Raw genomic sequence first — 12,696 nt, 5'->3', positions numbered from 1 at the left:
GCATCATCCTAAGTTTCCATAGATACATATAAGATTTCTATTTTCAAAAAAAATAATTCATGGGGATACGGCATGCATCATGAAAAGTATTTATTGCAAAATAAATTAAGAATGAAATAAAGTGATTAAACTCAGTCTGTTTTGCATAAGAACATACAGATAAATCGTGCAGATGCTTAAATATTAAAAAAAAAGCAGAATATAAATTAAAAGTATATAGTAATTCATTTTTAAAGGTTAAAAATTAGCAGAAGAATTGCCGAAACACGACAAAGCAACCTATGTCAAAAAGTTAACCGTTACGTATTGCATAAAAACTTTCGACACTCTGTATCTAGAAACAGTTACCATAAACATGTCAATTCAAATATGACGTCCTTATTACGCTTTGTTAACAAAGCCGTGTTCTAATGAGCACAAAAAATATGTTTGATACATGCGCACGTACTTTTTTATTAACATTATTTCCATCGATATCCTTTAAAATATTTCCATTCAAGCAGCTAACATAAACTTTTATTATATATTTTTATCAAACAACATATATTTACCTACCCATGTTAAAATGAGCATAGAGCATAACATGAAGGAATTATTTCTTAAATAGTTTCCAAAAATATTTTTGTTTATTATTTAATCACTTTGTGATTGCAGAACCTGCTGCATTGGCTTGTATGTGTGAACGTTATTCGATAACGTCAGGAACGATAACTCGTGGCGTAATGTCAACTAACTGTCAAGACAGACGCTTTTATAGAAAATAAAGGAATATGGAGTAAACGTATACGGAACCAGTAATCGCACACAAAGTCAATGCTTAACAAAAACACAAATAATTTATGGTCAGCGTTTTTATTCCTGTTCATCTTTATATTCCCTAAAGGGTCTTCAACAATGAAAGATTCACTTGTTTAGGGATGACATCAAAAGATCGATGTAGGATAAAAAAAACTTAAATCAAATAGTTGGGGGGGGGGGGATCAACTTTGCTGCAAGTTTTGTTAATCTAAAATCGATTTTACATATATCCCTATTGGTCAATCAATTTTTACCAAATTAAGTTAAGAGGGGGGTGTGTGGAGGTAAGTAAAAAACCTATGTGAATTCAGTTTTGTATCCTTCATTGAACTTTCGATGTCGTCCCTTACCAGAACAACAAAAAAACACTAGCTAAGAGTACTTAAGTTACTGACAGCTCTAGTTCACACTTTTACGTTTGAAGTCTTCCTGTCCATCATCCCGCAATCGTTATTTTTGAAGATCATATAAGTGATTGAATAATTCGATTTTCTGCCTCAGGACCTGCGCATATATGAAATACTTAACACTGAACATTGAACCTGGTTGTAATTTGCAATTTTTATTTGTATTTTTTCCTCACTAGGTAGGTAAATTATGTATAACATCAAATGTATTGTAAATTGCGAAAATGTATTACGAGCATATTCTATAATTTTAAGTTTGAATTATAAATAGTTTAATTTTTTTCAAATGTTGAATACGCAACAAAATCTCTGTAATTTTACCCATGTATGATTTATGTTTATGTTAAAGGCGTTTGATTGGATATTAGTTAAAGGTAGGCGTGGTTTTCGGTAACTTTCCTCCAATCAACTGGCCTATTCGACAAACATGTGTGCGCTGATGCGTGCAAACTGGCTATTGTAACGGCACATGTCTTACATCAGAATCTATCGTGCGTGACCAATGTTTATTGTAAAATTTCTTGTCATGTGAGCAAATTATCAGACATACAAGTTCTAGAGGTTACAACTTAAATTTGCTTTTTGAAAGATTATTTTCGGCAGTGCCCCTGATATACGATGTAAAGTGTTTAAGAAAAACAAGACTTTAAATGAAGGATGCATATTACCAGAGAATATAATCTGGGACTATGCCAGATATAATACATGTATTTTATGGCTCGGATATTAACAATAAAATGTTCTGAAAAAATTAAGTGTCCGATAATTTGAATTATCTGATAAAATTATCTCGATCACTGTCGACAAAATATTATTGCATGGATGGTAAACTGCTGATTTTTATTTCTAGACATGGATTGTGACTGTTATAATAGACAACTATATGCATTCTGGTTTACGTTTACAAAGAACACACTATACATTTTTCTGAAATATCAATCCTTTTTGGACAGACTTGCTTTTTCCTTGTATTTGTAAAAAATATAAGACGTTTCATTTTATTTGAATACTTCAAAAGTTGCTTCAAAATACTATAGGCCTAGGGTCAATGACTCCCCCCCCCCCCCCCCAAAAAAAAAACAAATAGTAAAATAATTGTATATTTGATTTGAATAATTGTTTTAAAACGTAATAGACATAAAGGTCAGCCAAACCCAAATTCAGCAATAAGGAGTGTCATTCACCGGGTTTAATTTCTTTTACCGGTTTTGAACTTCTTGTTTTGTTCAATAAATAATCGTAATCTTTTTATTTTGTTTAATAAAAAATACATGTAGTAAAATTTACTTTCCATACACATGTTTGACTTCCTAAATAACACTAGGAAATAAAATTTGTCACAATTTCGCTTTTGTCGTCTGCTCAAGTTAGTTTAATTTGGTATTGTAATATGCACATGAGATACTTGTCACTGAACGTTGAACAAACAGTAGCTATCCACCAATCCATCAGTGATTGCGATACTTCTGTTACATACCCGTCATTTTGTCACATGTTTGGTACTATTATTTGAACAAAGTTCGAGTTGTAAGCCGAATTTGTCCTACATTTTAATTGTTCTTGTCAAGTATTACATTCCTTGAACTGGTTTAAATGTTTAACTAAATCCTATGATATAAATTTTGTGCATTGGTTTTTTGAAACACAATTTTGTTAATTTGAGCGTGTCTAGTAGTGATTTCGGTTTGTATGACCATACAACATATTTATATATTAGTATTACAGTAAGTTATTGTTTCATTTTACATGTTTACCATTGATATCATCAAATAAAATGTGTTGCAGGTTGAACTAAACCATAAAGGAAGGATCTAAAATTTAAACTATGTATGTTTAAACTATTATGAATGCGGAGTGGGGGTATTGCACGATAGCCTCAGTAGTAGTATGATACTTTGATATCAAATGGACTACAGTTAAAAAGTTGCATTTACTATCAATCCATGCACAACAGTAAGATGTATGTTCCTGAGCGTATTATGGACAAAGAAAAGGGTTGTGGTGTACTTTAAAATTTTGAACTAAGTATGGTAGAATGGTTGCCATACGCCTTCATATTACAGAAACTACCAGCGTACACTACAGCATAATTACGATTTCAGTTGTTATAGTTCACACACAAATTAATTGGGCTAGTTTAATCTCCTGCATTGTTTATTCCATTGGCAATCATATTCAAGAAAATTCATATTCTGTATGAAGCTTGATTGAGCCGTAGATTCACACAGATACCGATCATAGTTATCTTTTCTTCATTTACGTAAATGAATGTCGGGAATTCGGAATATGGCAGTTATACATGTATCCTCAGTTCATATTTATTTTGAAGCATTATCGAACTAATACGACTTAAATTTCTCTTTAAAATTTACTTTGCACTAAATATGTAGTAAATGACTTTACATGGGAATAACTTGGGGTGTATTCATGTATACTAGTATGTAATGATAATAAAATGAAACCAACAGCACTATTTGACGAAGACGAAATTAAGGATTGAATTTTAACGTCCAGTGACATATATTACAATGATGTCGAAACAGAACTTGAAATTGACAATAGGTATTCCGTCGCTTTTCCAAAGAATTCACGCTTAGTTGCGATTTCACGTGCTATTTTGAAGAGACATGTTTTGTCGAAATGCACATCTGGTGCAAGAAAATTGGTACCGTTAATTTTATTACAACTTCGGGTTCGCATTATAGTTATATTTGTACAAAATAACTAACAATAAAAAAATTGTGATGATTTCTTTAACTGTTCTTGAACGTTCTAGTTTTAATATAAATCTGTGATTTTTCTATATTCGTACTTTCAACGAAGCAAAGCAAGTTCGATCTAGACCTGGACAATTTGATGCATTTAGCAATATTCAATCGTTGTACAAATTTATTGTAGAACATGTAGAAAATCCGTCTTTTTCGGATAAAAAAAATCTACTTTGTTAACTCGGATCAAAAACTACAATATAGTTTATACTATTGAAACATGAACGCGGACTACATTGAGAACATCTTGGATTGAAAGATTGCAAATCTACTGACCAATGAAATGCTTTAAATTTAGAACGCAGACCTCGACGAGAACACCTAGATGGATAACACACTGTAATCTTTAGACCGTCGAACAGATAGCGATAATTCCAGACTTCTTCTTCTTCTTTTTCTTTTAGTTCAAATAAGGTCACAATATAGAAGAATACAAAGTCATACTGCCAAGGAATTGTATATTAGGAATTGTTTATTTACAATCCCTTGATGCTACTGTACATGCCTGATTGACGAAGATTTAATGAAATTGAATTATTCATAAAAATATGTATCACAATTTAAGTGTTTCTATATTAAGATTGTGATTAAAAATATGCATTTTATGTACTTGTTTTGGTTTGGATTTGTTTATTCAAAGCTCGCGAGAACAGCTGATCTCTTAAGGCCGTAACAGTGGTGGTAGATATTCACAGATTTTTTTACATAAAAACACACTATTACATATTCATGTGACAATAATAATGTGTCTGTTTTTTAAACCAATTTAGAATTGATGTATATATGTCTCCGCTGATAATAATTCTATGTTAGATAAACATAATTATTTGGAATTAAAAGTTGTATAGTTACAATAAGTACATTTTCAAAATCATTTATTTATTTAGGCTTGATGAAGATCTACATGATTTAACGAATAAATGTAAGAAGATGTGGTGTACTTGCCAATGAATTAGATCACCGTACAGCCTTCAACAACGAGCAAAAACCTAACCGCATAAACGTTTATATCATTTCCCAAAATTACAAATATGAATTCAAACAATTCAAACAAGAAAACTATCGGCCTGATTGATGTACAACACTTATAGAAAAATATATACAAAAACGACAACCACTGGTCACTGGGGATTCAAACCATATGTCCCAATCGAAAAATAATTCGTCAAACAAACGGGAGTTCTTATCTACAGAACAAAACCGGGATCCGCCATTGTACAGTCTCCTGGCTAGTATACCTGTAGGATAGTCAAAGATAATGGCCTTAAACAAATATTTTCTTTATTTATGTTTTTATTCCATTCAGATCTTCAATTTATCGATTCATTAATAAAAAAAACGAAGCAAATATTTTAGTTAATCTACCAGTAATTAAATGTCAGTACGATCTTTCTGATAAGATTGTAAGACTTTATATTGCTATTTGGCTGTGAAATTTGGAGATTTAGTTTTATTGATGCATTAGAAAGTTGCACTTGAAAAAAATCAACCCTAGCTTTATGGTTTATGGAGAGCTAGGCGCTTATCCTATGTCAGTATATGTGGAACACCGTATGGTATATTTTTTGGTCTAACATTGTAAACAGTTCTGATAGTAAACTATATAGATATATTTATAAACTCAACGTAGATGGTGGATTTACTTAGCTATAGAAAGTGGAAGATTTTATGGTATAGCAAGAAATATTAGAATATGTACTTTTTGTAAAAATGATATAGAGGATGAGTTTCATTTCATCGTCAAATGTCCACGTTTTCAAGGTTTTAGAACAATTTATATGAAGCCATTTTATTGGAAAAAACCGTCGATGTACAAATTTATTAAACTGATGAGTACTAATAATGTAAAAGAATTGTGTAATTTAGGTAAATTTACATTTAGATCTTTTGAGCTTAGATCCGAAATGTTAAAATAATGTTTGTTTATTCTACAACACCTTCTGCTGTCACATAGTCGGTGTTTATGTATGTATTATATGTATTATTGCTGTTGATATAATTGTATACCTATAGTTTATATAGACTTTGGTAATAAAGATATATACTTTCGATTGGTTGATTTGTATAAAAAAATATCTTGAAAAAATATGGATTTTGAAATATTTGGTTAAATCAGAGTAACTATAGTTTTAATCCAAACTATTAAACAGATTGTTTTATCATTTTCGGCAGACTTGGAAATCAGAAATGGAATATTCTCCAAAAGTATTATTTTTAAAACTGTTTAAAGAAAACTTTGAATTTGAAGAATATTTAGACGTATTACGTTATAAAGATAAGATAACGTTATGAAGGTTTAGAACTGAAAATCATCGGTTACCTATAGAAACCGGTAGATGGCGTAGAATTATGAGACAGGAAAGGTACTATGTACTTTGTAACTCTCAAGAGATAGGTTGATATATTTCACTATATTCTAAACTGCACAACTCTAACAGAAAGTAGAAGACCTTTTCTTAAAACTAACTATGTAAGCAGAGTAAATGTTTCGAAATTGGGAACTTTATTTATTTAAAAAAATATTGTGTTTTGAAAATTTTGTGTAAATTAATTTGAATCATATATAAATAAAAGTATGTTCTCAAGTCTGATCACCAATCGCTCATTCTTGTTGCTCGTTTCAAGTTGTGCAAATTGTCATACGCAAAATCTGTATGTTAATATTATATGTAAAAATATCTTTCTTTTTACCGTTAACTTGGTTTTATAAGAAATAAAGAATCTAAATTAAATAATACAATTAATTTTATTTAGTTTTTTGGATTAAATTACCTTGAATTAAAGGATGTGAAAAGGTATATAATTGTAACTTTTTCAAAGTTCAAGTTGATCAATTATTGATTTAAGTGAATAAATCAAATTTATTTTCTCGAGGAATAAATCAAATCAGGAACATATATATTGTAAGGTATACTGTTCCCAAATTGAATAGTATACAAATCATAGTAATAATTATTCATCAGCGAAAAAAGGATAGTATTTGTATTGTGTTTGAAGAATCGTAAAAGTGTTTTATTTTCTAAATTCTATTTATTCACTCGGACATCGTAGAGTTTAATTTTTACCATATCGGACTTCATATTGTGTATTGAATTGAATCACGAACGCGGACCTCGATGAGAACACCTGGATTGAAAGTGTTCAAATGTTCCGACCAATGAAATTCATTTTACTATGTAACGCGAACCTCAACGAAAGCACCTAGATGAAATATTGTGTATTGAATTGAAAAATGAACGCGGACCTCGATGAGAACACCAGGATTGAAAGTTTGCAAAAGTTCCGACCAATGACATTCATTTTGATATGTAACGCGAACTTCAACGAAAGCACCTAGATGAAATATTTTATTTGTACGACAATTAGTTTTTTTTAGACATTACCCATTAAATATAGTTAATAAAAAATATATCAAAGCAACAGTGCATGATTGTTTCTTTTCCATTCTTGTTTATTTTAATAATGTTGATGTTGATTTTAATTTTGTAGGTAAACTTATATTATATGCCCTGAACGTAAATATACGTTTTTTTTTAAAATGCATTAGACGTAAGAGAATGTCGACTTAGAGCAAGTCAAGGTCGTAAAACTTAAATCAACCAACCCATCGTTATCGCAGACTAAAATTGATCTCAAATAAACAGAATATATGTTCATTTATAGCAAGACATGTTGCATGACAGCACAATAATCCCTTTACAGATCGGAACCACAATTCACAATTTTCGTAGTGTGTACCTTTCCACAATTAACGCCCGTTTCGCGTCAGTGACCGATATTACAATTTGACACAGTTTTAAAAGTTTATTGAGCTGTTCCTTCATTTACAATGTTGTGTGCAAGACTCAACAAATGTCAACATTATGTTCATTAATTTTATTATTTAACACATCATTGTTTTTATTACAAGCTATTTCATATATCAATATGCAGCTAGGGAATATTTGTTGTTGACCGAAACTATAAGATACATCGATTTAAACTATGTGAAAAATAAATAAAGTTACTTTAATTTCCGTGTCTATATTTAATTAACGAGTACACTATATTAAGACAGAAAATGAGAAAAGGAAATATACAGGAATACCTAAAGTTTCGTAAGACATTGCAATGGACCATACGTTACTTACATGTCACAAGTTTTCATAGCACTCAGCGAGTTTTGAAACGAATATGTGAGATAAAGTTCTACTGCATTTGGGCAAATCAAAAATATGTTAAGCATCTAACTATTCTATTTTTAACAGATTCATAAGTTTTGATTTTTTTAAACCGTGCATCAATATTTTATATTTTTTTTATTTACATTCCTTATATGTTACGTGTATTGATCATTCATTTGTTTAAATTGTGAAGTATATTACTTTGATAAGAATACACGCATTTATATATGTAATTTTAAGTCGATAAAGTTTGAAACAAATAAACGAAAGATACATCGATGTTGTTTTGCTTGAGTGATTTACCTGTTAAAAGCTCGGATCGCAACACGGTTTAAAACGAATTGATACCAGTTTGAAATAGTTTAACGGGGGCGTGGCCTATTTGTTTGACGTAACTTACCACCAACTTGATTTAAATTGAACGACTGCAAGCGAAGCTATTTGACTGGCATTAAAACGATTTGATATACATTGAAATAAATTAAAAATGATTTTTAATTTTTGTCAATCTTTATCAAATGACGATTAATTTCATTTAAACAGCGTTAACACGTTTTTGTCCGATCAAGTTAAATTCGGGTTACTAGTGAATGGACATGTTGATGTTGTTAAAGAACTATTACAACATTCAGCTGATGTCAATAAGTGTGACAATGATGATGCATCACCTCTGTATGTAGCAAGTCATAATGGACATGTTGTTGTTGTTAAAGAACTGTTACAACATTCAGCTGATGTCAATAAGTGTAACAATGAGGATGTATCACCTCTGTATGCAGCAAGTCATAATGGACATGTTGATGTTGTTAAAGAACTGTTACAACATTCAGCTGATGTTAATAAATGTAACAATAATGATGTATCACCTCTGTATATAGCAAGTCATAATGGACATGTGGATGTTGTCAAAGAACTGTTACAGCATTCAGCTGATGTTAATAAGTGTAACAATGAAGGTGTATCACCTCTGCATTTTGCAAGTTATAAGGGACATGTTGATGTTGTTAAAGAACTGTTACAACATTCAGCTGATGTCAATAAGTGTACCAATGAGGATGCATCACCTCTGTATGTAGCAAGTCATAATGGACATGTGGATGTTGTTAAAGAACTGTTACAACATTCAGCTGATGTCAATAAATGTAACAATAAGGATGTATCACCTCTGTATATAGCAAGTCAGAATGGACATGTGGATGTTGTTAAAGAACTGTTACAGCATTCAGCTGATGTTAATAAGTGTAACAATGAAGGTGTATCACCTCTGCATTTTGCAAGTTATAAGGGACATGTTGATGTTGTTAAAGAACTGTTACAACATTCAGCTGGTGTCAATAAATGTGACTTTAAAGGTAAAATTCCTCTTAATGTAGCACAGGAGCAAGGACATATAGAAATAGAATCATTGTTAAAAGGAAAAGAAATAAATCAACATTGATGTCAAACTGATCAATGCTAGTGGAGGATATTTTCTTATTGTTTGTATTTGGACAAATTAATACATTATAATTCATTTATTCAAAACCTCATATAGCTGACATTAGTTTATAGTTTGAAGTATCGGCACGAGTCAATACTTCTATTAATATTTAGCTGTGTTTTTGTAAATCTTTATTGTTAGGTTGATGTCTGTATTAACAAATCTCTTCTTAAGCATATATGCATATCTTGTTTTTCTGAACAATTGGTATGATTTTACTGAAAATACTGTTAAATCAGATAAGGTAACTAACTCTTGGCTTGTTTTTCAATTAACATGATTAAAACAAAAATACAGCAAATTATTGGGAAGTGAAAGCATTTAAAGATATACCAGCAGTATGCAAGATAGTTGTACACCCTCTACAAACAGCGATGGATGGATATGCCAAAAACAATTATATAGATAAATCACAAAGGTTATATTGGAAAAAAATGAAGGAAGAAAAACATTGTATATATGTGAATGTCCTCATTATAGTCTGTTGAAAAAATAGTTCTATATAAATATCATTTGTAAAATTGTCAAAATGTTAAACTCAAATGCCAATTTCAATTTGTCTTTTTATTCAAGAAAACCTAGAGGTATTAAAAATTATTGGAATGTACATGATAAAATTGAGAAAAGAAATGGGGAATGTGTCAAAGCGACAACAACCCGACCGATGATGTATATATTAATGAATGTCTTGAAATCAGAAAACTCTCTATTTAGTACAGATATGTTTTATATGTAACCCATTAAGAATATTTGCCTGTTAATATTATATATTCATGATATTATCTGTTTTATTACTGCATGTTTGCACACATGCTTATGGCTCTGGATTGGCTGTGACTTAAGATCTTAACATTTAGTTGATTATATTCATATTTGTAATTGATTGTCAACAATATGTTTGTCAATTATGAAAAAATATCTATTAAACTACATTAATCTTCATTAGCTATTTAATTGGAATAAAGATATCTTATCTTATCTTAATATCTTGTACATAAAAAGTAGATGGTTTACAATGGCTTTTTTACATCTGAGTTAAACTGTATATCTCCATGATTATAAGTACTAGGATCAATAGTGATGAAAGTGGCGTTCAACACCAATCAAATCAAATCATATCTCCATGATTATAAGTACTAGGATCAATAGTGCTGAAAGCGGCGTTGAACACCAATCAAATCAAATCTTATCTCCATGACTATAAGTACTAGGATCAATAGTGCTGAAAGCGGCGTTAAACACCAATCAAATCAAATCATACCTCTATGACTATAAGTACTAGGATCAATAATGCTGAAAATGGTGTTAAACACCAATCAATCAAATCAAATCATATCTCCATGACTATAAGTCCTGGTATCAATAGTGCTGAAAGTGGCGTTAAACACCAATCAAATCAAATCATATCTCCATGACTATAAGTACTAGGATCAATAATGCTGAAAATGGTGTTAAACACCAATCAATCAAATCAAATCATATCTCCATGACTATAAGTCCTGGTATCAATAGTGCTGAAAGTGGCGTTAAACACCAATCAAATCAAATCATATCTCCATGACTATAAGTACTGCAACAGGAGAGAACGGCCATTACACATAAAACAAGAAAAATGGTAATTACACATAAAACAAAAGGAAACGGCCTTTACATGTACAATAGGAAAAACAGCCATTACAAACAAGAGGAAACAGTCATTACATATAACACAAGAGAACACGGCAATAACACAGGCAGCAGGTGAACATGGCCATTACACATAAACAAGAGGAAACGACTATTACACGTAAAAAGAGAATACGTCATTATACATAAAACAGGGAGAAATTGTCATTTTTACACATACCAATAGGAGAGAGCGGCCATTACACACGCAACAGGAGAAAATGGACATTACTCCTAAAAAAAGAGAAAACAGCCATTACATAAAACAAATATGGCCAATATACATATAACAGGAGAAAAAGGTCATTACACAGGCAACAGGTGAAAATGACCATTACACATGAACAAGATGAAAGGACTATTACACGTAAAAAGGAGAATACGGTCATTACACATAAAATAGGAGAGAACGGCCATTATACATACAGCAGGAGAAAGCGGATATTACACACAAAAAAAGAATATGACCATTATACATGCAAGAGGAGTAAACGGTCATTACTCATAAAACAGGAGGAAACGGTCATTACAAATGAAAAAGAGAATATGAACATTATACATACAACAGGAGAAAGCTGTCATTACTCATGCAACAGTAATCAACGATTGCACATAAAACGAGAGGAAACGGCAATACTACATAAAAAAAGACTATACGGCAATTACACATGCAAAAGGTGAAAACGGTCATCACACATAACACATGAGAAAACGGCCATCCCCCTACCCACCCCCACCCGAAGAAATAAAAGTACAGAAATTATACATAATACAAGAGAAACGGCCATAACACATACAACAAAAGAATACGCCTATTACTCATAAAACAAGAGGAAACGGGCATCACACGTAAAAAAGAGAATAAGGCCATAACAAATAAAACACGGGGAAATGGTCATTACACAGGCAAAAAGAGATAACGGCCATTAGACATACAACAGGAGAAAACGGTCATTACACATGCAACAGGAGAAAACGGCCATTATAAAACATGTGACCACGGCCATTACACATGCATCAGGAGAAAATGGTCATTACACATACAACAAGAGAAAACGGTCATTAGACTTAAAACAGGTGACAATGGCAATTCCACATAGAACAAGAGAATACGGCCATTACACATTAAACAACAGAATACTGCCCTTACAATGCAACCAATGAAAACGACCATTACACATATAACAAGAGAGAATTGTCAGTACGCATAAAAACAAGAAGACACGGCAAATACACATAACACATGAAGAAACAACCATTACATAGAAAACAAGAGAATACGGCCATAACACATGCAACAGGTGAAAATGGCCATTACACGTAAACCAAGAAAATACAGTCGTTCCACATAAAACAAGAGGAAACGGCAATTGCACATAAAACGAGAGGAAACGGCAATTACACATAAAACGGGA

At 31.4% G+C, this 12,696-nt stretch overlaps 1 protein-coding gene across 1 annotated transcript; it reads left to right on the top strand.

Annotated features, from left to right (window-relative positions):
* The first annotated feature begins 8,033 nt into the window (after positions 1-8,033).
* Positions 8,034-10,547, top strand: LOC134727774 (ankyrin-1-like). Its single transcript, XM_063592162.1, has 2 exons — positions 8,034-8,070; positions 8,769-10,547. The coding sequence occupies exons 1-2, from the start codon at positions 8,034-8,036 to the stop codon at positions 9,572-9,574; spliced, it is 843 nt and encodes a 280-aa protein (XP_063448232.1). The 3' UTR covers positions 9,575-10,547.
* The last annotated feature ends 2,149 nt before the right edge of the window (positions 10,548-12,696 follow it).

Source organism: Mytilus trossulus, chromosome 8 (genome assembly GCF_036588685.1).
Source record: "Mytilus trossulus isolate FHL-02 chromosome 8, PNRI_Mtr1.1.1.hap1, whole genome shotgun sequence".
NCBI lineage: Eukaryota > Metazoa > Mollusca > Bivalvia > Mytilida > Mytilidae > Mytilus > Mytilus trossulus.
The sequence above is the reverse complement of the archived record's forward strand: the minus strand, read 5'-3'. Positions and strand labels throughout refer to the sequence as shown.